General features: G+C 63.5%; 5 protein-coding genes and 1 long non-coding RNA gene across 8 annotated transcripts; 2 read left to right on the top strand and 4 right to left on the bottom strand.

The window, feature by feature from the left end:
* Nucleotides 1-146: 146 nt before the first annotated feature.
* On the bottom strand, nt 147-1,537 carry LOC122692564 (cytochrome c oxidase subunit 6B2). 2 transcript variants are annotated; one of them, XM_043900245.1, is made up of 4 exons: nt 1,421-1,537; nt 1,202-1,327; nt 448-548; nt 147-353 (listed from the first exon to the last, which is right to left on the bottom strand). In XM_043900245.1, exons 2-4 carry the CDS (start codon nt 1,311-1,313, stop codon nt 300-302), a joined length of 267 nt encoding a protein of 88 aa, XP_043756180.1. In that variant the 5' UTR covers nt 1,314-1,327; nt 1,421-1,537; the 3' UTR covers nt 147-299. The 2 variants fall into 2 exon arrangements, with proteins under 2 accessions (XP_043756180.1, XP_043756179.1); XM_043900244.1 differs by having other exon boundaries at nt 1,202-1,519.
* Nucleotides 1,538-1,940: 403 nt separating this feature from the next.
* Nucleotides 1,941-7,936, bottom strand: FAM71E2 (family with sequence similarity 71 member E2). Its single transcript, XM_043900686.1, has 10 exons — nt 7,787-7,936; nt 7,438-7,592; nt 7,074-7,332; nt 6,820-6,844; nt 6,574-6,635; nt 6,338-6,441; nt 6,192-6,244; nt 6,006-6,088; nt 4,180-5,822; nt 1,941-2,089 (listed from the first exon to the last, which is right to left on the bottom strand). Exons 1-10 carry the CDS (start codon nt 7,934-7,936, stop codon nt 2,062-2,064), a joined length of 2,562 nt encoding a protein of 853 aa, XP_043756621.1. The 3' UTR covers nt 1,941-2,061.
* Nucleotides 7,937-9,499: 1,563 nt separating this feature from the next.
* On the bottom strand, nt 9,500-13,148 carry IL11 (interleukin 11). The gene is made up of 5 exons (XM_043900238.1): nt 12,942-13,148; nt 11,603-11,775; nt 11,343-11,429; nt 11,074-11,235; nt 9,500-10,102 (listed from the first exon to the last, which is right to left on the bottom strand). Exons 1-5 carry the CDS (start codon nt 12,946-12,948, stop codon nt 9,932-9,934), a joined length of 600 nt encoding a protein of 199 aa, XP_043756173.1. The 5' UTR covers nt 12,949-13,148; the 3' UTR covers nt 9,500-9,931.
* Nucleotides 11,085-15,462, top strand: LOC122692565. The gene is made up of 3 exons (XR_006340683.1): nt 11,085-11,190; nt 13,226-14,373; nt 14,558-15,462. It is a non-coding gene; the product is annotated as an uncharacterized LOC122692565 (long non-coding RNA).
* Nucleotides 15,463-16,826: 1,364 nt separating this feature from the next.
* Nucleotides 16,827-19,036, top strand: TMEM190 (transmembrane protein 190). The gene is made up of 5 exons (XM_043900240.1): nt 16,827-17,489; nt 17,575-17,610; nt 18,324-18,449; nt 18,527-18,611; nt 18,700-19,036. The coding sequence occupies exons 1-5, from the start codon at nt 17,432-17,434 to the stop codon at nt 18,935-18,937; spliced, it is 543 nt and encodes a 180-aa protein (XP_043756175.1). The 5' UTR covers nt 16,827-17,431; the 3' UTR covers nt 18,938-19,036.
* Nucleotides 19,037-19,828: 792 nt separating this feature from the next.
* On the bottom strand, nt 19,829-23,023 carry TMEM238 (transmembrane protein 238). Of its 2 annotated transcripts, none has more exons than XM_043900241.1 (2): nt 22,397-23,016; nt 19,829-19,956 (listed from the first exon to the last, which is right to left on the bottom strand). In XM_043900241.1, exon 1 carries the CDS (start codon nt 22,941-22,943, stop codon nt 22,404-22,406), a length of 540 nt encoding a protein of 179 aa, XP_043756176.1. In that variant the 5' UTR covers nt 22,944-23,016; the 3' UTR covers nt 19,829-19,956; nt 22,397-22,403. The 2 variants fall into 2 exon arrangements, with proteins under 2 accessions (XP_043756176.1, XP_043756177.1); XM_043900242.1 differs by lacking the exon at nt 19,829-19,956 and adding an exon at nt 19,963-20,689 and having other exon boundaries at nt 22,397-23,023.
* Nucleotides 23,024-23,578: the final 555 nt, after the last annotated feature.

The raw sequence follows: 23,578 nt of genomic DNA, 5'->3' as shown, positions 1-23,578 counted from the left end.
GCGGGGCGGGGGTGGGGGGGAGCTGGGAAGGGGACTGGCGGGGCTCCCTCACCCCTCCCACGACTGGAACCAGTAGTGTCGGCGGCCGGGTACAGGAAGGGCCTCCCGAGGCCCCCTATCCTTACAAACAAGACATTAAAGAGAAATACCAGCAGTAACACCGCTTTATTTGAGGCTTAAAGAAGGGGCGGAGGGGGGTGAGGTTTGGGGCGGTGGGGCCCATTTTCCGGGAGACGGGAAGATGGGGCGGGGAATGTCACTGGGGCCAATTCTTCGGAGGAGAAGCCGCGCTCAGACCGTTAGATTTTCCCAGCGAAAGTCCCGTCCTTGATCTGCTCTTTCCAGCGCTGCACCTGGGCGTGGGGAAGACGGGAGTGGGCGCCGTCCTAACTCAGCCGACCCAGCCACCCTCGCCCGGCCCGTCCGTGCGGCCCTCTGTGCGCTCACCCAGCTGATGGGGCACAGCGAGTGGTACACGCGGAAGTAGTACTCGCAGGGCTGTGTGCTCTTCCCTCGGCGGCTCATGGTCTTGATGCAGCGATGGTAGTCTGCCGACGGAGGCGGGGCGGGGCGAGCAGGTGGGTAGTCCCGTCCCCACAGGAGGCCCCGCCCTCCCGCCGGGCCCGCACTCTCCTCGCCCCTCGTAGCCACGCCCCCCGAGAGGGCCAGCCCCGCCTCCTCCCCGCAAGGCCCCGCCTATCCTCTCTTCCCACCCTTCCAGGACTCTGTCACACGCCTCCAGGATAGGCCCCGCCCCTTCCGAGATTCAGTCCCAGCCCAACCTGGAAGGCCCCGCTCCGCCCTCCCAGACCCCGCCCACCTCCCCTAACCCCCGCCCCCTCCACGACTCGGACCTTCCTCTTCCAGGCAAGGCTGCGCTCCTCCCTCGCCCCGCCCTTCCAAGGGACGATCCCGCCCCTTTTAAATAAGGTCACGCCCCTACCTGGTAGGCCCCGCCCCTTCCGAGATTCAGTCCCAGCCCAACCTGGAGGACCCGCTCCTCCTTCGCCCCGCCCCTTCACGGAACGATCCCGCCCCTTTTAAACGAGGCCACGCCTCCTTTAACGAGGCCCCGCCCCACCTGCCGTCGCCGGTTTCCCCCTCTACCCCAACGGTCTCCGCGTCCTCCGGCGGGGCGCGCCCCTCCCAGCCTCGCACCTTCTCTCACCCGCCGCCCCTGACCTGGCCCGCGAGGTCTTACCCAGGAAGTTCTGGTAGCAGTTGCGGGTCTGGTTCTGGTTGGGGAAGCGCGGGTCGAAGGGCGGCGTTGGCCATTTCCCCTTGCAGGGCTTCGGGCACTCAGCACCCAGCATCGACGAAGGCGGCGCTGCGGGGAGGGGTGGGCTCCGTGGGGCCGACCCGCACCCCTCGCTCCGCCCGGCGCCTGACGCTCGCCCCGAAGCCCAGCCCCGGTCCCCACCTGTCCGGCGCTCAGCAGGCCGTCGGCGGGTCGCTGACTCAGCTGTGCCTGTGGCTCCGTCGGGGGTGGCCCTTGCTGCGGAGTCTCGAGGGTCCCAGCCCAGGAAGCACTACCCCTCGGGCCCGATTGGCTGGGCCCCCCGGAGCCCCAGCCAATGGGAGCCGCTGCGCTGCAGGAAACATTGCGGGACGCCGGGCCGGGTCGGTGCGGACGACCCCCCTCCGCCACCCGCCGCCCCCTCTCGGTGCCGACGCGCGCACACAGGCAGCAGGCGCTACTCCGGCCGAGTCTCAGACTCGGGCTTTTAATCTCTGCGAAGCTGGGGCACCACGCGGGCTCTCCCGGGCCTCGGCCCCCGCCCCCCGCCCCCCGCCCCATCCCCTATATAAACGTATAGATAGCTCTGGTCTCTAGCCGACAAGAAGCGCCCCGCCCCCGCCCGGCCTTTTCAGCACCCTGCTTCTTACAGTAGAGGTGCACAGCACCTGGGGGCCTGTGAGGAAGAGGAAAGAGCCAGGGTAAGGGCCGGGCTGCTGGATGCCAGGGCCAGGTGTCAGGCGGACCTACAGGGCTCAGGGGCTACCTGGCCCCTCTAGGCTCCTCTGGACACTGGCGACTGAAGTTGAGTCCGTCCCATCCCACTACTGAGACTGCTGCGAGTGCGGCCTGCTGGAGAGAGAGAGAGAAAGAAAGCTAGAGAGGGCTTGGGGGACCCGCGGGAAGAGAGTAGTGAGTGCAGGTGGGGGGTGATTCCTGCCCCAGGGCCCCGCAAGCCTGACCTGGAACCCATGTTTCCTCCAAGGTCCCTCCTAGGTTTCCCTCCCTCCTGCCTCCCCAATATCAAGCCTGACTCTGGATCCTTCACCCCAGCATCCAAATGCACTAACATCTCCTTTCCTCTCAAGAAGTCCTCTCCTGTCCCACATCATAAATCAGCTTCCTCTTCAGGTTCCTCCTTCCCTTCCAGTGAATTCCTTGGAAAGAGCTGGTTAATGCCTCCTCTCCAATTCCCCACTTTACGTATGTGTGTGTGTGTGTGTTTAACGGCTGGGGAAATACACACCCTGCAAAAATTACCGCTGTAATGATTTGAAAGTGTGCAACTCAGTGGCGTTAAATTGCACTCAAATGTTGTGCAACCATGTAGTTCCCAGGACGTTTTCATCACCCCAGAAGGAAACCTCACATCCTTGAGGAAGTCACTCCCCACCCCTCCCACCCCTTGCAGCTCCCGGCAGGCAGCCACCAATCTGTTTCCTGTCTCTTGGGATTTGCCTCATCTGGACGTTTTGTGCAAACCACATCGTACACGACGTGGCCTTGTGTGTCTGGCTCCTTTCACTCAGCCACGTTTTCAAGAGTCGCAGCTCGCCTGAGCCTACCCCATTTAGGTCCTCCCTTTTCCCCTCCTTGCTGTTAAATCCAGAGGTTCTGTCTCCTCCCGTCTTCCTTCACCTGCTTGCAGCATTCGACACAGCTGCTCCCACGATGTCCCTGGTCATTTTCTTCACTTGGTGGGTTCAGGAGGATGTTCCGTGTTCACTCTCTCTGACCGTGTTTTCCCTTTCCCTAAACACCATGGACCCTGCCTCCGCCTGCCCTCACTCGCTGGTGACCTCCAGGCTCATAGCTTGCAGAAGCTGTCCACGTGTGGGTGACTCCCCACATCATTCTAGACTCGTGTCCAGCCGCTTACCCCACATCCTCACCTGACATCTCAGAGGCAAGATGTCCAGGACAGAATTCCCAGTCTTCTCCCTGACACCTGCTCCGCGCACAGCCTCCGCTGCCGCTCCTTCTGGGTGTCCCCGATCCCAAACCTTGAGGCCGCCCTTGGTGCCACATCAAACACGCACAGCCCATAAGGTGACCCGTGGGCTCAACCATCAGAGCCTCTGCAGAGCCCCACTCCTCTGTACTCCCGTCCCCGCCTCTCTGGTCCAAGCCACCATCATCTTGTGCCTCGGTCACCATGGCAACGGCCTGTCCCACTCCTCTCCCGGCGTCCATCTGTCCCCCTCCACCTCTCCACCCTTCAGCCAGAGAGCGTCCTTTCTAATATACGTAAGTTCCAGCCGTCCTGCTCAAAACCCTCCAGGGCCACTCAGCAGTGAACCCACACTACTTCAGGTGGCCTGCAAGGCCCTGCGTGACCGCGATTCCCACTCCAGGACGTCCCAGAGCTCCGCATCGGTCCAGCACATCACGTGCTCTCCTGCCTCAGGGACTCTGCCGCGGCTGTTCTTTCTGAAGGGAACGGATTTCCCCAGATGTCCGCACAGCTTCCTCACCTACCTCCTTGAGATCTTCACACAGATGACACCAGCTCACTGAGGCCCTCCTGGACCAACTCACCTCAGTCCCGGAACCTGCCTACTCCCACGCCTAACTCTCCCTACCCTGTGATGTGCCCAGAGCCCTCCCGCTTTCTAATGTACGATATAATTAATGTGGATTCTGTCGTCAGAGTTGCCAACCTCAGCACTATTGCGATCTTGTGGGGCTTCATCCTTTGGTGGGGGGCACCATCCCTTACACTGTGGGATGTTGAGGGGTATTCCTGGGCTCCACAAAGATGCCAGGAGCAACTCCCTCCCCGAATTGCTCCGTGCCATGTCCCTAGTGCATAGAATGATGCCTGGCACCTGGTTGATGCTCACTCTATGCTGAGAGCCCAGAGGGAAGTAAGGAAAGAGGGAGTGAGCCCCCTGCCTCCTCGTGGACACCAGGTAGAGGGGATCATGACCACTGCCAAATACCTGGGCGAAGGAGCGAAGGCGCCCAGCTCCTCCCTTATCTTCTCCACCTTGAAGGCCTCGTCCTTCATACTCTGGATTTCCAAGAGGGTGGGCAGGAGGATCTCCAAGTTCGACCCCACTGTGGCCACAGGGCCCTGGTCTGGCCCCCTCTCAGGTTCTTGAGACACCCTCCTGGGCTGCTGGGAGACCCTGGCCTCCATCTTTGAGATGGGGGTCAGCGAGGTGGGTGACTCGGGTATGTCCTCCCACCTCGTGGCGGGCAGAGGGATGGGAGTCTGAGAGGCAACATTCATCTTGGGGCTGCTGGCCACACGCCTGGGGCGAGAGGACATGTTGGAAGGTCCCTTTGAGTCCTGGGGCATCTCCTCCACCCTGACCCCCAACTGTGGCTGCTCCCTGACCCCCGCCAGCGTCTCCTCCAGCATGGACAAATGGGTGGAGCTGAGGGGTACCCTGCCCATCGTGGACAAGTCACGCCCCTGTGATGTTGAGAACCAGGAGGGCAGGTCGACCAGAGCCGACCTCAAGGTGGGGTCCTTGGAGCCGGCAATGATCATCAGCTTGGCAAGGGTGAGCCCCTCCACAGAGAAGGGCCTGGTCTGCTCCTGGGGGGCTTGTTGGATGGCCAGTTTCTTGGACTTGACCCACTTCTTCTGCTGCCCCACCTCCTTGGATTTGAAGCCTGGCATGTCCTGAGCGATCTCCTCCTTCATCGTGTGGACCCTGTCCTCCAGCTTGCCCTTGCCCTTCAAGCCGTCCACGGCGATCTCCTGGGCCCTGCGCATCAGGACTTCCTCCGACTTCTTCTCGGTGGTAGTGAAAGGCACCTCCACGGTCGTTTTCTGAGTTCTCGTCTCTACCACGTTCTTCTCCTTGGTGCCCATCAACCTCACTGGCTCTGGCTTCTCTTCAGGCTTCCTCTTCTCAAGCACGTCCCCTGTGTGGCTTCTGGCGGGCACCACGCTGACACTGTCAGGGCCCAGTGTCATGCGGTGTTGGGAGGATGAGGTCAGATCCTTCAGGGATGGGGCGGGTAGGAACACAGATTTTCTGTTGGGAGCAGGGTGGGAAACAGCCTTTGGGGAAACACCAAGTGTTCCTGGGGCCCTCTGAGATGGCGCAACCATGGCTGGGGCCTTCTGGGGGATGGCTGGTGCATGACGGGGCTTCTGAGATGGGCCAGGCACTGCTGTGGCCTTTTGGGGAACGGTTGGTGCATGAGGGGGGTTCTGAAATGGGCCTTTTTGGGGAGCACGAGGATAAGCTGTGGCCTTCTGGGAGAGGCCGGGCGCAGTGGACATCTGCAGTGGAGCAGGCACGGCCGAGACCCTCTTGGACTGGTCAAGGATGAAAGGAGCCTTACGAGGGGCAGCGGGCACAGCTGGAGGCTTCCGGGTGCGCGGCAGAGGCCTGGCCTTCTCGTTGAAACTGGGGAAGTCGGGAGTGTAGGCGGCCGGGATGGAGCAGGTGGACATGGTGCTGGTCTCAGGGTCCATCAGGTTGTGCACATCCTGCTGCCACGCGCACATATCCAGGGCGTCACAGGCGCCCAGCAGGGGTATTTCAGGGCTGTCCTCCGAGATGCAGTGTAAAGGGGTCTCCAGTAAGCCTGCCAGGCACGTGCCGCCCTCAGAGTCAGAGCACTGCGGGTGGGGGACGGGAGGGCATTGGTGGTCAGGCCGCTGGAGACGCCCAGATGCCAGCTGTGGCCCCGCCTCCCTCAGACCCGGAAGTGCAGGCCCCAGCCCCTCCCCCCTCAGACCCGGGGATCCAGGCCCCCAGCCCCTCCTGCTCTGTCTCAAGCGTTGCCCCAGCCCTGGGTATACAACTGCCTTGGGAGAAGGCTCCATGTGGTCTGGTGTGTTGGAAATGATGCTGAAGATGGTCCGAATGGTGATGCTGGGCTTCTCTGTGGGGGTGGGGGGAGGGGATGCAGGGAGAAAACAGTCTGAGCCCTCCGCAGAAGGGTCAGAATTTCGGGGATCCATTCATGGAGGGGGGTGTGTGCTCACCAGAAACTTGGATTTCAGTCTTTGGTCTGCCAGAGGGGAGGGCGAGTTGGGGCCTGCAGGGGAAATTTGGTGTGAGTCTGGCAGCTTCTGCACCTAGACCCACCCCCGGCCCCCTTGCCCTGGTGGTCGACGAGGCCCAAGCCTACTTCTTTTCCATGGATTTCTTCCTGGCGTCCGCGGGCTCCAGCTGGGACCACACGAGAGGCAGAGAGTCGCCCACGGCCTGAGACTTGAATTTGCGCTTGAGGGTCTGGTGGTGTGTGTGGAGGGGTGGGTGGTCAGGAGGTGCAGCCCCTCAAGCCCTCACGCCCCGCCCTGCTCCCCCCCACCCCCCCCCCCCCGCCCTGACACCACCCCCCCCAGGCCCAGCGGAGTCGCTCACCTTGACCTTCTGTCTCTGAGCTGTCAAAATCTTGTAAGGAAAGGTGGGCTCGACAGTCGTGACTGGAAAGAGACAGGGTCCCGTCAAGTCAAGGACCCAGGAATGATGGGCGGAGGCCCTGAGGAGACTCACGGGGGGCTCGGCCAGCGGACAGAGGGGAAGAGAGGGACTGCTGAGGCTCCGTCCACGCCTGGCGGAGGAGCTGAGACTAGGGGACGGGCCCAGGGGACACCCCAGCCAGCTCACCTGAACGTCTGTGGTGGGATGGGACCTGTGGGAGGGGAGGGGGGCAGTCAGGAAGGGGGGTCTCCTCCTGGTGTCCACATCTCCACTACCTTCCCAGTCCAGACCCCCAGCCCCTCCACCCCCCTCAGACGCGGGGGTCTAGACCCCCAGCCCCCTTCCCAGGGCTCCTGTACTTTCATGGCTTTTGGTCCTGACTTCCTCTGGAATCTAGAACCATAGCTGCCCGCAGGGGTCCCTGGGGGTCAGGGCCGCACCTGGAGGCGCCAGGTGGAGGCAGGAGGCCCTCGGTGAGAGAGGTCCGTGGGGGGCGAGTGAGGGGTCCTGGGGGCCCAGGAAGTGGCCGGCTGCTGGAGCAGGTTGATCAGGCGCATCCAGCGGTCGAACAGGAAGCTGACCTCGCTGTCGGGGGCGTCCAGCTCCAAGTAGTAGTAGCGGCCCGTGACCAGGCGCAGCTTCAGGCGCCAGGCGGACAGGTCGTGGACGTAGAGGTGGGCCAGGTCCAGCGGGATCATCCTGGGAGGGGGAGACGGCGGCGGTAGAGCGCGCGACCCGGGTGCGGGGGCCGGCGGCGGTAGAGCGCGCCCCCGGGGCGGGGCACACGGGCGCGGATGGAGGCACCTGGTAAGGACGAGGTTGGAGCCCTCCCTGTCCTCGGGGGGCTGCGCCAGCAGCAGCATGTCCGGCAGCACCAGGCCTGGCAGGGAGGCGGCCACGCCCATGGTCACTCGGTTGGTCCTGTGGTGCACGTACACCGGCGCCCCTCGATTGGTCACCTGGGGGGTCCAGGGAGAGGGGCTGGGACCACTCGGGTTTCTTACGCTCCTCTGGCTCCCCCACAGCGAGCCCCCCACCCCCATCAAGCCCCCCAGCTGCCTCTTGCCAGCCGAATCCCCCAGCCCGGGGTGGGGGTGGGGTCTCCTGCCTCTCCTGCCCCACTTCCGCCCGCGGGGCTCAGGGAGCCGGGGACCTGGACGAAGTTACTCTCGAACATGGGCAGCGGGCGGAGGGGCAAGTGCTCCCCCTGCTGGAGGGTCTTCTGCAGCTCGCCCAGAGTGGGGACCCACTGCGGGGGGCCCCGGAGCGGCTCCGGACGCCTCAAGTTCCGGAGCCGGTTCATGGCGGCTGCAGAAAGGACGGGTCACCCGGGGGCGCGGAGGCAGGGACCCGGCACCCCGGCGCCTGGCTGCCCCGGCCCCCGCCCCAGCCCACCGGGCCTAGCCCCTCGGACTTCAGCGGCTCCAGCGGGTGGAGCTTCCCCAGGGCTCCGGCATGGCCCTGCAGGGGTGGTCCGCGCCGGCCTGGGGGAGGAGCCTTCCTCGGAGGGGCTTTGTGACCTCATGGACCATGGGTGCGGCGCTTCCCGGGAACTGCCGAGGGACAGTGGGCTCCCTTCTCCTCCTCCTGGGACCCTGCCCTGGAGTCCCAAGGGCTGAATCAGAATCCCCCCTGCAGACCCAAACTAGCGACAACCCAGGGCCCTGGGAGGGCTCCTCTGGGAGGCTGTAAATGGATAATTAAATCCAAGGGTTTCTGACTCTTAAAGAGGGGGAGGCTTCAGTTACAGTCTCCACTTGCCACTGACCCTTCTCCAGACCCGGGGGAAGGTCCATGCTGCCAGGGGCCTCAGTTTCCCTGTATCTAAACTTGTGTCTGTGGCAGTGGTTGCAGTTGTTACAACCTTACATTGTTGTTACGTTGTTACATTTGTTACAGCGAACTTGTAATGGCCCAGTGCTGTATCTTCGGACATCAGGTTTGGAATGAGCCAGACTGGGCAGAGTCAAACTGACTCTCCCTAGCTATGTGGCCTGGGATTCCCCAGGAGCCTGTTCCCTCCTCTGTAAAATGAGGCGGGTGGGTACCGGGGAGTGCAGGGAATCTTGTAAATAAAACCCCACACATAGGGCCTGGCCCAGAGCAGGCTTGCAATGAATGGTCATTCTTGTCCCCTTCTGAGGTCTTTTGGGGAGGGTGGGTGCTGCTACTCTGTCACTCTAAATATAGTGTTTATTTTCTTTTTTTAATGTGTCATGCAAAATACGTGGTCATTGTAAAAGTTCTGGAAAATACAGAGAAGCACAAATAATGAAAGTCACCAGCAACCCCACCCCCACCTTCTACCCTGAGCTGGCCATTGGCAACATTTTGGCGTATTTCCTTCTAGGGTTTTAAAATAATCCATATATCTATCTCTATCTACATACCTACATGTGTAAACACACACACAGTGGGGATCACACAGTGGTTTGTAGCCCATTCCTTCTATGCCAAAGGCAGACTCTGGAACATCTCTCTTCACAGCTGGTGTGTTCTGTCACATAGATAGGCACTATAATTTATATAACCATCCCCTACTGTCGGGCATCTAGGCTGTTTTCAATTTGCTGTTGTAAACACTGCCAAAGGACAGCCTTGAACTTGCAACTTTGCCCTGTACTAGTAAACTTCTGGAATCTTCCATTAAATATTTATTGAGTGCCTATGAAGTGCTGGCCACCAGGTGAGGCTCAGACACAGCACTAAGAACTCATGGTCTCTGGGGGTGACCCAGAGACTAGATGGCCCCCCTCTCCTTTCCTGTCCGACCAGGCACCCCCCCAGGGACCCCCAACATCGAGCCCCCAGCCCCCAGAGAAATCACCTCTAAGTGGATGTGTATGACAAATTTAATTCCCCCTTCTCCATCTCACAAAGGTTTCTCACATTTTTGTACAAAAACCCAGGCCTCCTTTCCCCCTCCCTGCCCACCCCAACATAAAAAGTTAATAGTTTAATAAATAATAATATGCTCCTGCCCAGGCCCAGAGGGGTGGGGGTCAGGGAGACACTGTGGCCAGACTTCTTAGAGACCCACGAATCTGGGAGCCAAGTTCCCGCCTCCTCAGGAAGCTTGGGGTCCACCTGCCTCCCACCACCCCTGTTAAATAAATAAGTATAAATAAGGCACAGATGCCCCTCTGCCCAGGTCTCCGGGATGGATCCTGGAGGGATCGTCTCTAACTAGGAGAGAATGGAGTGGGGGGGAAATCCTCTGACCGCCACAACTCCATCCCGAAATAAATAAATAAATAAGATCTGGCTTTGAACGGCGCGGGTGGCTCTGGGCAGAGGGTCACAGCCGAGTCTTCAGCAGCAGCAGGCCCCGCACGGCCCAGTCGAGCGTCAGCTGCAGCCCCCCCAGGATGGCGTGGGCCGCCCGGATGCCCCCCCAGGCTGAGGCCGGGGGCGCCAGGGGGGGCACCGGGGGGTCTGGGGGCACCTGGGGCAGGGCCAGGCGGGACATCTGTCAGGAGAGGACAGAGGGTTAGCATCAGGCCAGGAGTGCAGTGGGGTGTCCGAGTAAGGGGGTAGGGGGTTTGAGGCCTGTGCTGAACCAGGGTTGGAGGAGGGCCAGGGGCCTATTTCCACAGCATCTCGGGGCCTGGAAGCTGGGGTGTTGAGGGAGAGAGTCCTGCAGGATGCTGAGTTCAGAAATTTGAGGCTGGGGCCAAAGGTGGGGGTCTTGAGGCTGGGGTTCCAGAGTCAAGTTCAGGGGGCCAGGGCGGGTCTGAAGGTCAGGGCTGGGATCCTGGGGCTGAGGTCTTAGATGTGGGGTCTCTGGGATCAAGCTCAGACACTCATGGGTGAAGGCTGGGATCTCAAGTCTGGGGTCTCAGAGCTGAGAATTGGAGTCTGAGCTCCAGGGCCTTTGGGCTTATGTCCAGGAACTGAGGACTGAAGTCTTAACACCTTAGGGTCTTGGGTCTGGGGTTTAGAAAGTCAGGGTCTTGGGGTCATAAGGAATCACAACCTCGGTCTGAGCTCTTGGGGACTTAGGGCTCAGGGCCTGGGGTCTTCTCATTGGAGACCTCAGGATCTAGGTCCTTGGGGTCTGGGGCTTGCAGAGCGAGGGTCTCCAGGCTGGTTTTGAGTCAAAGCTCATCATCGTGGGGTCTGGGGCCTTAAGGTGTCAGGATCTCAGGGCCAGGATGTGTGTGTGGGAGGGGGTCTCAGGGTCTGGAGGTTCAGAATTTCCTGGGCTTGGGGTCTGGAATCCTCCTGTCTTGGAGTCAAGGTCTCCAGGATGAGGGTCTGGACTCTCAACTCTTAGGACTTCAGGGTGGGAGACTTGGAGTCACAAGATCATGGGGTCCGAGTCTCCGGGTGAGAGTTTAGCGTTTGCAGGCAGGACTTTGGAGTCCGGGGCCTCGGGGACACGGGGGGAGGGTCTCGGAGTGGCCTGGAGTCCAGGGGCTCAGGGCCAGGTCATCGTACCAGGAGCTGCAGCCGGCGCAGCAGCCGGTCCAGCCGGGCCTGCAGGGTGCCCAGCTCGGGCTCCAGGGTCCGCAGGGAAGGGCCTCCTGAACGTCGCAGCCACTGCACATGCCTCAGGTAGTTGAACAGGTCTGCCCGCAGCCGCGTCAACACTCCCGGGAGCTGGGGGCCCGGTGGGGGGCGGGGAGGGCGTCAAGACGCGCCTGGCAAGCGCCCGCGCCAGCCCCCAGCCCCCTGCACCCGCTTCACTGGCCCACCCCAGCCCTTACCTGCAGGGCTCCCAGCGCCCCCGCACTCATGGCCAAGGTGGGGAGCGAATCCAGGCTGTGGTCTCCGTCAGCTGGGAATTTGTCTCTCTTGGGGGGAAAAGAGGCCGTGAGAGGGACCCAACCCAGCTCCGGGGGGTCCTTCCTCCCCCACCACAAGCTTCTGACCCCCTTTCCCCCACCCTGTCTCGGCCACCCTGGTAGCCCAGAAGCCCTCAGGGTCTCGGCCCTGGCCCCAGCCCGTCCCCTGCAGGCTGTTCTACCAGCTGTGCGGCCAGCTGCCGAGTGTCCGCCAGGAGGGAGCGGGTCAGGAGCACGGCGCTGTCCAGCTCTGCGCGAGGGTCCGGGGAGGCCCGCGGCGGGGCGGGCGGCGGCCCCGGGGCAGCAGCTCTATCGGGCCACAGGCTCAGGGCGGCCAGGACCAGGCAGCAAACACCTGGGGAGGTGGAGAGGTGCGGGGAGAGGGCAGCGGCTCAGCCCCGACCTAGGGTCTGAGGGAGAAGGGGCTGGGGTGGGGGTCCTGGGTCCCCGGGCGGAGCGCCCAGGGCTCGGTGCAGGGCCTGGGCGGGTTTCCCTCTCCCTCCCCGGCTCGGGCTGCCCCGCCCGTCGGAGCAGACGCGGCCCCGGGGCGGGTAGACGGGCCGGGCGTCTCCCGTCCGCCCCCGGACGCCGGAATCCGGGCCCCGGGGCGGGGCACGGTCGGGGGGAAGACGCACAGGCCAGGACCTGCCCCCCTCCCGGGGCTCGCGAGCCCGAGCCGGACCGAGAGCCGGGGAAAGAGACCCGGGGGGGACGGAGCCGCCGGAGGAGGCCCCGCGGGGGCCGACCCGAGCGGGCCGCAGAGTCGGAGATGCCCCGGGGCGCACCTGGGCGGCGGGCGGCGGGGAGGCGGGCGCGCCGGGCGCGCACGCCGCGGGCTGAGAGGGCGCCGGCGGCGAGGTGCGCTGGGACCCCGGGCCGCCGCCGCCCATCCCCCCCCCCGCCCCGCCCACCCACCCGCCGGCCAATCAGCGCCCCCCGGGCCGCCCCGCTCCCGCGGCACGCCCCCGGCCCGCCCCCGGGCCCTCCCCACCCGCGGTCCGTCGGTCTGTCCGCGTCCGTCTGGCTCTGCCGTTTCTGTCTGCACCCCTGCGTCTCCCTCTCTCTCTCCTCCCCTTGGCTGGGCGCGGAGAGGGGTGGGGGGTCCGCTCTGACTTCCTGGGGCCCTCTGCCTCAGTTTCTCTCCTGGAGCCTGTCCGTCGGGGTCCCCGGGTGTCTGGGGCCCTCTGACGCCCCGGGGGTCCCGGGCCCTTCGGGCTCAGCCCCTGGCGTTTGTCTGTCTGTCCGTGGGCCTCCCATCTCTGTCTCTGCGCCTGACGCTGCCCCGTCGGGGTCTCCGCGTCTCTGACCCGGCCTTGCACCTCTCCCGCTGCCCGTCCCTTGCCTAGGCCCCCTGCCCGCCCCGAAGGTCCTCCTCGCTGCGTCTCCGCCTCCCCATCGCTGCCTCGCGCTCCTCCGGCGCTCTGTCTGCTCCCCACCCTTCCAGCGACGGTCCCTCCCTCCTCTCTCCCTCCCCGTCCACCCCCCCCCAACTCCCCGCTCCAGGAACTTGAACCAACTTACTGTTCATGTCCCCACAGGGCCGGGGTTCCCCAGGGCAGGGGGCAGGGGGCTGGGGGCCTTTAACCCTTCCCTGTCCGCTGCCGTGGGAGCCCTGGGGGTCAGCTGGGCCTCGGCCTGGGGCGGGGAGGCATGTGCGTGTGAGCAGAGAGGGCCGCGGCAGTGAGGGAGTGTGCACGCCTGGGGGGTTATATAGGGGGCCGAGGCGGGCGGGCGGGGGGCAGGCGGCAGGGGAGGGCGGCCTGACACATCCTGACTCACCCTCCCTGCCTGCCTTTTCCATTCAGACGGAGCCGGCTGCCTCGCAGGGCTCACGCCGCCGCCGCTCTCGGAGGAGGGCACGGAAGGAAAAGTTGGAAAAGTTGAAAAGGGAAAGGGGGGGGGGGTGGTCGGAGAGGGGCTGGTGAGGTCATTGGCGTCCCCTCCCTCCACCTCCTCGGCCGGCCGCCGGGGCAGACACACGCTGCTGAGAACGGGGCCTGGCTGCAGGGCGGAGGGGGGGGGGTGCGGGTGGACCAGGGCTGGCAGAGAGATGGGGAGATGGGGAGCTGAAGATGGGGGCTGGAGGGCTGGAGGTGCGAGCGCAGAGACGCTTTTAGGAATAGAGAGAGAGGGCTGGGGAGACCCAGACCCAGGCAGGGAGGTCCAGACACACAGAGAGATGGGCAGCAAGCAGAGATGGAGCGTCTGAGATGCAGAGAGAGAGGGAGACAGAGATCTCCCTAGAGAGACAGAGACAGCCAGAGAAAACCAGCAGAGAGAGGTGAGGTCCAGGAAGCAACACAAGGTCAGCAGGAGAGATTTGGAGAGACTCTCCCTTCAAAAAGGAAAAGAGACAGAGACAGGTGTGTCCGAAAGAGGCGAGGCAGGGCAGCAGAGGCACAAGGCAGGGTGACAGAGATGGAGCCGCCCCCAGGGGCTGAGGTCCCCTGACAGAGGCAGATGCCAGCAAGGGGTCAGCCATGGGGACCAACAGAGGGGGGCCATTCTCCCAGAGACACGCTGGAACATGGAGACAGAGGACCAGAGGCAGAGACAGGGACCAGGGTCGAGAGACACCCAGCAGGTGTGGGACCTCAAACACGTGGCTTCACCTCGCTGTGCCTCAGTTGCTCTGTCTGTGAAATGGGGACACCCCAGGCACCCTCCCCAAACGTCTGCACAGGGAGACAGTGAATTCACTTCTGTAAAGTCAGCTCTCAGTAGACACGAACCATGGCCATTCTCACCATTGATATTTTATTAACATATCCAGGGACACAGATAGAAAGATGTGGCCCCTAGGGAGATGGAGATGGGGAGATAGGGAGAGAGCTGGGGGGGGGGGGAGGTCAGGGATGGGGACAACATGTGCAGAGAGGCGGAGAAGCGGACAGTGGCTGGACACGCAGGGGGACACGGACTCCAGGGGACAGTGGTGCCAACACAAATGCAGGTATACCAGGTTAGGGTATGGAGCAGAGGTGGCCCCCGGGGTTCATGGCAGGACGAGTGAGGGACCCAGACAGGAGCCCAAGCCCCCAAGAGCAACCCCCCCCCCCAGGATAAAGGTAGCAAAGGAGGACGGAGGGATGTGAGAAGTCAAAAGGTGACCAGGACTTTCGAAGGTCTCCCTGCAGAGCACCCCCGCACGCTGACCCCAGACTGTGCTGAGCTGCCAGGGGGACCCCGGGGACGGATGGCAGCTGGAGGCCCCCCCATCCCCCACCACTTGGGGGGTGACTGCTGAGGCCCCCGGGGAGGTGAGGTCACAGCCCCCCACGGTGGGACATGACCTCATCGCCTCAGGTGAGAGCTCACTCTGCCTCTCAGTCTGCCGCGGCCACCCCTGCCAGGGCCCCCCAGGGGCCCTCCCCAGCCCCCGCGAGCGCTGGGACCCAGGCCTCTGACCACTGGGTCTCCGCCCCTCAGGGGGCCTGTTTCCGGCTGAGTCAGCGTGGGGGGCCCGAGGCTGCGTCAGTGAGGGGAGAACTGACGTAGCCCCCCCCCAGACTGGCGGGGCCAGCCAAGGTGACTCAGGCCACCAGCCTGGGGGATGGCCTGGCCCGAGGGGGTGTGGGGGCCTGGGCCTGGGGCCAGCCTGTCGGAAGGCAGCCCCTCCAGTGACGGGGGGCAGGGCAGGGGAGGTGCCAGCCCCCACCCGCTGCTTCAGCCTAGGATGCCTAGGATCGCAAGACTGTCCCCCCCAGCTTCCTCCCTCTCTCTGGAGGGTCCAGACCCCCAGCCTCCTCCTCCTCCTCCACGTCCAGGAGCCCAGCTCCCAGCCCCCTCCTCCCACAGACCCAGGTGTCCTGTCCAGGAGTGAAACCCTTGTTTCTCGAAAGACGGAGAGAACTTGTAGGCATGCTACAATCTGGGGAGTGCAGTCTGGAGTCCCGGGTATGGGTCAGCGGTCCGCGCCCCAGCACCAGCTCCCTCCTCAGCCCCCACCCTGAGGGTGTGGGAGTCATCTCCCCCCACCCTCAGGGTAGGAGGCGGGCTGCAGGGGCCTGGTGGGTGCAGGCTGGGAGGGTGGGAGTTCTCAGGACTCCCGGGTCTTCCCCGAAGGTGGGGACACTCGGGCCACTTCTGCGGAAAGGAGGGTGAGAAAGTGAGGCAGAGACAGACCCCGGGGAAAGACATGGTGGAGAATCACAATGACAGGAGATGATGGTGACAAACGGAGACGGGGCCACAGCGAGGCACCAGGGAGGAAGAGATGCAAACAACAAACAAAAAGTTGGGACCCACAGACACAGAGAGACAAGCTCGGGGGCTGAGAGACAAAGACGGGGAGAAACAGAGGGGTTCGGGCGCTGAGGGGTGGTCACAGACGCGGGGGAGGTGGGGGAGATGCCGCTGGGAGACGATGGGGCCCCAGGGGGTCCTTGCTCATGGGCTGGCCCCCGGCTGAGGTGGAGCTGGCCGGCGTGAGGTCAGCAGGTCCGAGGCTGTGTGTGTCCGTCTGTCTGTCCCTGGGGGGTCCTGTCTGGCCTCTGGGGGGTGACGGGGCAGGCGGGCCGCAGAGGCAGCCCAAACCTGTCATTAGCGGTGAGGGCCGTGACGGTGGGCCCCCCCCCCAGCCCCAAGCCGCGGTCCAGGGCCCGCGGCCCCGCCCCCCACCCCCTCCTTGATCCCTGAGGAATCCCGGGAATTGGGAAGTGGGTCCGGATGATGTTGACACAGGAAACGGTCAGCAGCTGCCTGGCCTCAGCCCTGCAACCCCTCTGACCCCCACCCCCGGCCCCCTGCCGAGCCCCTCTGACCTGTGTCATCTCTGACGAAGGCAACCCCGGGGCCCACTCAGCACCCACCAGGATGTTTACAGGAGGTGGGGAGGCCGGGAGGCAGCCTCACAGGGCTCCTGGGGAGGGGGCTCTGGACTCCTGGTCAGCTGCCCTCAGACCTCGGCCCTGCCCCCTGCACCCTCAGACTGAGTCAGGACCCCCCCGGCCGCCTCTGTCAGACCTGAGTCAGGACCCCCGGCCCCTCCTCCCTTAGACCCGGGGATCCAGACCCCCAGCCCCTCTTCCCTCAAGGACACAGGGGTCCAGACCCCCAGCCCCTCCGCATTCAGACCCAGGGTCTGGACACAAGGACAGACCACTCCAGGGGCGATGAGCCCCGTCCTCACTGGCTGGAAGCTGAGTGCAGGTTCAGGGGAGAACTCAGGATCAGTTCCCAACCCAGCCCCCAGGTTGACCACCTCCCCTACCACCGGGGAGCTAGACCAGAAGCCTGGGGACCCCAGTTGGGTGTATTTCCCCATTTGCGGCTGGAGAGACTGAGACGCACTATACGGGGCTCCCTTCCTGTGACGCCCCGCCCCACCACTCAGGCCTCAGAGCTCTCGGATCCTGGGGGGCCCAGCCCTCTGGTAGGTTATACATTCCCCATCAGGGGCCTGGGTGCCCTTGGGACCAGGGGGGCACCTAAACAGGAGCTATGTGGCCTGACCCCCATTTTTTCATCACCCTCCTAGGTCTGGGTGCTCAGGAGCCTCCCTAACAATGGGGCTTAGTGAGGTCCTCTGGGCCTCAGGCCCCCCCACCCCTGGTTGCTAGGGAGGCCCTCCCCCTGTCAACCAGGTCTGAGGAGGCTTTGGGGCCCCTGGACCTTCCCCTCGGGCATCAGTTTACTAAGCAGAGGGAGGCCTTGGCAAGAGGTCTTGGGGTGCCCACTCTTGGGGTCCCCTGGTTGGCAAGGGGGAGATGACTTAGACTCCCCTTGCTTTGCACCCAGGTTGCTGAGGGGGCTCTTCTAACACCAGGGCCCCATCCCACCCCTGAGGCCCCTTCCACCTGGTTGCTAAGGAAGCAACTCCCTAGCAACCAGGCATGACCAGGCCAGTGTGACCCCCCTTTTTTCCTTCCCCACCGCTGAGGGGGCTCCCTAGCAACAGAACTTAGAACTTTGGGGGTCAGGCAGGCAGGTGGGCGGGGCCAAGCTGGTTGCTGGGGTGATGGCCTTCAAGGTCTCTCCCCACAGAGGCCCCAGGAGGCTGGGGAGGCAACATGGTGGGCTCTGGGATCCCAGCTTTGGGTCTCCTCCTGCTCATGCAGGGCTCAGTAGGTGAGGGCGCTGGCGAGAGGGTCAGAGGGCGGAGCCGGGAACTCCTCAGCCTCCAGTCTCCCCACACGGCTCTTTTCTTTCACAGACGGGAATGGAATCCAGGGATTCTTCTATCCATGGAGTGAGCAGTGGAGGACACCCGGGGTTCCCCCCAGGGACAGAGAGCCCAGACTGGACCCCCGGGTCTGAGGGAGGAGGGGCCGGGGGTCTGGACCCCGGGGTCTGAGGGAGGAGGGGATGGGGTCTGGACCCCCGGGTCTGAGGGAGGAGGGGATGGGGTCTGGACCCCCGGGTCTGAGGGAGGAGGGGATGGGGTCTGGACCCCCGGGTCTGAGGGAGGAGGGGATGGGGTCTGGACCCCCGGGTCTGAGGGAGGAGGGGATGGGGTCTGGACCCCCGGGTCTGAGGGAGGAGGGGATGGGGTCTGGACCACGGGGTCAGAGGGAGGAGGGGATGGGGTCTGGACCCCCGGGTCTGAGGGAGGAGGGGATGGGGTCTGGACCCCCGGGTCTGAGGGAGGAGGGGATGGGGTCTGGACCCCCGGGTCTGAGGGAGGAGGGGCCGGGGGTCTGGACCCCAGGGTCTGAGGGAGGAGGGGCTGGGAGTCTGGACCCCCGGTTCAGAGGAGGAGGGGATGGGACCTGGACTCCCAGGTCAGAAGGAGGAGGGGATGGGGTGTGGACCCCCGGGTCTGAGGAGGAGGGGCCGGGGGCCTGGACTCTGGCTCTGACAGAACAGGGGCTGGGGGCACAGGCTGGAGTGGGCTCTGGGCTGGCGGCCTTGGGCCCAGCCGTGGGCTCCGTGACGACGACGCCCCTCGTGATGGGTCCCCAGGTTGTGAAGGAGACGTGTGGGACCGGGAGAGTTGCGGGGGCCAGGCGGCAATTGAGAACCCCAACCTCTGCCTACGTCTCCGATGCTGCTACCGCGACGGGGTCTGCTACCACCAGCGTCCGGATGGTGCGCGGGGAGCCGGGGCCCCGGGGTGGGGCTGGCGGTGGGCAGCCCTGGGTCTCACCGCCGCCCGCTCTGCGCAGAGAACATGCGGCGGAAGCACATGTGGGCGCTGGGCTGGACGTGTGGAGGCCTCCTCTTCCTCATCAGCAGCATCTGCCTGTTCTGGCGAGTGGGGCTCGGCGCGGGCGGGCGCCCCTCACCCGGGCGTGGGGGCAGGTGGGCGGCGCGGCTGACGGTGTCCTCTCCCCGCCAGGTGGGCCAGGCGACGCGACATGCTGCGGCTGCCCTGGTTCCTGAAGGGCAAGTGTGACCTGTCCAGGACAGTCTCCTTGTTGTCCAAGGACCGGACTCCGAGCGAAAAGAAGACGCCCTCTGTCGGCAGCATCCCTGCATCGGCGCCCGCGGAGGGGGCCCTGGACGTCTCGGGGGGCACCGAGGGGGAGGGGACGGAAGGGGGCGAGGAAACGGAAGGGGGGGACGAAGATGATTAGGGGCGCCCCCTGGAGGGGCCCCTCAATACAGACGTAGCACAGAGATGCTCGGTCTCTTTTCTGAGAAGCATGAAGCAGGGGGTGGGGCGGGCGCGGTGCTGGGAATGTGTGTGTGTGTGTTTTGGGGGGGGGGTCTTCAGCTGACGGGGGGTGGGGGCCTGGGCTGTGATCACGGGAGGTGAGTGGGGACAGGCGTCTGGAATGAGAGAGGCCCCAGGGTAAGTGCGGGGGATCTGAGCTGAGAGGTACTTGGGCTAACAGACACCCTGCGTTGAGTGTAGGTCCCAGGCTGTGATTAGCTGGGGGGTCTAGACTGAGGGGGTGGTGGTGGCCTCAGCTGAGACTCCAGCTGGGCTGGGAGGGGTGGTTCACGGGCAGCTGAGCCCCTCATCTGTCCTTCTGCCACTGTCTGACAGTCTCTGCTGCCCACCTGCCGGCCCATGGGATCCTGCGGCCCTTGGGCCAGCAGCCGCTTGCCCCGCTCCCCACCAAGGCTGGATGACTGCAGCTCTCGGCCTCCGGACGGAAACCTTCCTGGAAGTTCCTCACGGCTGAAGACTCATCCTGCTCGGCACCCCTCCTCCCCTCTTCCTTTCTCAGGGACAGACCCCACACCAGCTGACCCTCCACACGTGTTTTGTGTTTTTCCCAATAAATATCTTGCAGTCTTTGTCCCTCTGTCTGCCTCTCCGGAGACCCAGAACTAACTGAGGAACCTGGGCTGCAGGAGGTCTGGATGGGGAGTTGGGTCTGGGCTTGAGATTCCTGCCTCCCTCCCTGCCTGCCCCAGGCTCCTGTCCCCCCTCCACGAGGGGGCGGCCTGGACAGCTGGGCTCCTAGGGCCCCTTCCCCTGCTCCAGCAGCGGCCCTCCCCAGACAGACATGCAGTGCTGGGAGGCAGAGCCGTTTATCTGGGGGAGGAGAGATGGGGGACAGGCAGGTGTATCCTGGTGGCCAGGGACTGCTGGGGGCAGCGGCGTGTCTCCGTCAGGTGCTCACAGCTGGGGCCACGCGTTCATCTGCAGGATGGAGGGTGGCGTTAGTGGTGGCTCGGGACCCCTGCATCCCAGGTCCACCATGCACGGCCAGGGGCCCCTTCCTCCTGCTTTGGCCCCTCACAATGGACTCTCACACTTGCTCATTCAGGGCTCCTCCGATTTTCGCAGCCTGCTGGCAGCAGCAACTGTCCCTTTAACGCAGCGGACCCCAGAGGTACAGGGTGGGAGATGAGAGGCAGAGGAGTCGAGGGGACCACAGAGGCACGATGCAGAGGGACATGGGAGATGGACTGTGACAGACACAGGGACACAGAGAGGCGGAGACAGAGGAGATGACACGGGGAGCAATGACGTGGGCTGGGGCCGGGTCTGTGCATCCCAATGGGTTTTGGTCCCAGAGGGGGAGAGCAGCGCCTGGAGCCCCACCCACAGTCCCTCTGTTCAAATTCCAGTTCTCTGTCGCTTGGGTGCTGGAGCCACCTCGCCCTGCCCATGATGAGAGTCCTGTCTTTGGACAAGCCCGTTTTCCTTCTCAGAGGGGCCTAGAGTCCAATCAGCTTGGCCAGTTTCTGGCAAGTGGTTCTGGCAGCAGGTTCTGGTCCGCCACAGCTGCGTTAAGATTTCTGGGCAAGGTAAAGTGTTTCCAGGGGGTAATTTTAACCACTGGCAGTTATTTCTGCATGGTATGTCAAACTGTGTGTTAGCTCACGCTTCGTCTATGCATACATTTGTTCGTCTTCAACTGTTTCCTCATCTGAAACACAGAACGTAGCATTTGATCCAGGTGACTATTCTCGAAATTCTCTCACCAAAAAAAAAAAAGAAAAACGGTATATAACTAGCATCCTTCTGGTTGCAGAGGAGGAAAGTTAATTCATCACCAATAGAGAATGTCTTTGAACATGGATTTAGTTCGTTTATGGAACCCCTCACCTGGGAAACTGATTCTATCATCCATCCATTGTTCCACTTACCTGTTCACCTACCAACCAACCCTTTCATCTGTCCTCTCATCTGTCTACCTACCCATCTGCCCCAAATCCATTCAACTACCCATCCACCTAACTGCCATCAATCAGTCCCACCGTATTGGGAATTCCCTGGAGGTCCAGAGGTTAGGACTCATCACTTTCACTCCCATGGGCCTGGGTTCAGTCCCTGGTCAGGAAGTTTAAATCCGACAAGGCACACAGTGCAGCCAAAAACAAAAAACTGAAACCCCCACCATATCCATCCATCCACCCACCCATCCATCAATCAATTCATCCATCCATCCATCCCTCATCTGTCCATCCATTCATCCACCCACCCACCCAATCATCAGCCTCTGACTTCCTGAGTTCACTCTTAGCTGGGGAATGCTAAGAACAAAGACACCAGAGACCCAGATCTTACTCTCTAGGGTGCTAGAGACTGTACACACACACACACACACACACACACACACACACCACAAGGCAATACAAACAATAAAAGGGGGTAACTCAGACCATGAAAAGACCCAGAAAAAGGCACTGAAATCAGAGTCAGATCGTAAAAGACATCTGGTAAACTTTCTGTGCGGAGTGAAGACTACAAGTGTGCCCTTGATGAAGCTGAAGGCGTGGACAGAGGCCAGTTGGTGGGAGACATCCAGACCATGATGGACGGGGGTGGGGGGCTGGGGTGTCATCATCACTGCAGAGAAGGCAGGACAGTGGGGGACACACACAGAGTGAGCTGCTTGCATTCAACCAGAGGGCAGCAAGGAACCCCAGCAGGTCTCTGCACTCCGGGGAGTACAACAACTAGCCCCCCTTGGGCAAGAGGTGGCACCTTTTGGGGGCCTCAGTGTCCTCCCTGGGATGGGACGGTAATACTAGTGACCTCAGGGACTGTTACACTGGGAGGACTGGATGGGAAATGAGACCGGGTGTGCCTGAAGACTGGAGACACTGGGACCAATATCCCCAAATATCCAAGGAGCCGATCGTGACTCTCTGGCTCTCATGGCTGAGGTGTTTGTGTGTGTGTGTGTTAGTCGTTCAAGTCGTGTGCGACTCTTTGCAACCCCATGGACTGTATATAGCCCACTACGCTCCTCCGTCCATGGAATTCTCTAGGCAGGAATATTGGAGTGGGCGGCCACGCCCTTCTCCAGGGGATCTTCCCGACCCAGGGATCGAACCCAGGCCTCCTGCACTGCAGGTAGACTCTTCACCATTTGAGCGACCTGGAAATTCCCACGTCTGGAGACGGGCTCTCATTTGCCTTTCCCGGTCTACACCCACGCGTACCGTCTCTGGGTCTTCGTTCTCTGGTCTCTGTGCTCTTTGCTTCTCTCCCTCCCGCGATCTTGACCTCTACCTGTCTCTCTTCCCCGCATGTCCCTGTCCCCGTCTCTCCACTTCCCTCTCCACTTCCCTGTCCCTTTGACGTTTCTCCCCTCGTCCCCGCCCCGCCCCGCCTCCCCACCCCTCACCTCGGGCTCACTCTGTGCCCGCTCCCGTCGCCCCGGGCCCGGCCTCCAGCGAGGCGAGCTGCAGGCGCACGCGGCGGGAACCGGCGGCGGGCGGCGGAGGCGTGCGGACGACGCGGCGCGCTCCCTGGGAGCCGGGCGCGGTGCGCCGGCCGGCGGCGGAGGAAGCCGGCGCCGACCAGCGGCGGGAGAGCTTCCGCGCAAGGCGGGCGAGCGCCGAGGGCCTCAGGCCGTAGTCGCGCTCGAGCTCCTGGCGCGAGATCTCGATGTTGCCGGTGTACCAGAGGATCCAGCCGAGCAGGCTCAGGAAGACAAGCAGCGCGCCCGTGTAGATAAGCAGGTCGCCGAAGTCGCGGCCGCGCACCTGCAGCTGCGCGAACACGCCGGTCAGCAGCGCCGCCATGCCCGCCACGTCCAGCGCCACGGCCAGCAGCAGCGCCATCCGGCAGCGGCCCAGGCCGGACGCCAGCCCCGGCGCGCTCGCCGCCGGGGACGGTGCATCGCTCAGCGGGGGCCCCGGCGAGGTGCACAGGGCCGGCGCCGCCGCCATGGCTGGCTCTGACCCGCGGAGAGCGCGTTCCGCGTTCCGGGTGCGGCCCGGGGCGGGGTCAGGGTTCTGCGCCAGGTATGCCCGGCTCTCTCCTGGTCACCTGGGCTGGGCCGGGTGTGGACGGGCCCGGCCCGGGGGCGCCCTGGCCCTCAGGGGCCGATGCTGGGGCCGGCTGGGCGCACAGGTTAGTGTGGCCCGGGCCCCCTGCGCTCCTCCAGGAGTCTGAAGCCGCACATGATCCAAATTCAGGACTTTCTGATGGAGGCACCAGAAGGCGCGGGGGGGGTGGGGTGGGGGAGCCCTGGCGTTGTTTCTGTGCCTGCCTCCTGGGCAGCGGGCCCCGCGGTGGGGACAGGTGGGGTCAAAAAACAAGGATCAGACAAGGCCCCGGGCCCCCAAGAGCCCTGGGAGGCAGGGGATCAGCAGTCAGAGCGCCTTAAGGAATGTAAGTGGGCACTATATTGCCTGCCTGCCGAGGCCGCCTGTGTGGTCCAGAGAGAATGATCCCAAGGACAGAACGGTGGATGGGACTCACAGGAACTCTGTCGCCACCATCAGATTTAGAGCACTCCAATGGAGGGAACAGGCAAACCCCAACGTCCCTGCTTGCTCAGATTTCTCCTGGGGCCTCGGGA

The sequence above is a fragment of the Cervus elaphus genome, chromosome 4, assembly GCF_910594005.1.
Source record: "Cervus elaphus chromosome 4, mCerEla1.1, whole genome shotgun sequence".
In the NCBI taxonomy this organism is placed as follows: Eukaryota; Metazoa; Chordata; class Mammalia; order Artiodactyla; family Cervidae; genus Cervus; species Cervus elaphus.
This window is presented reverse-complemented; position numbering and strand designations above follow the sequence as displayed.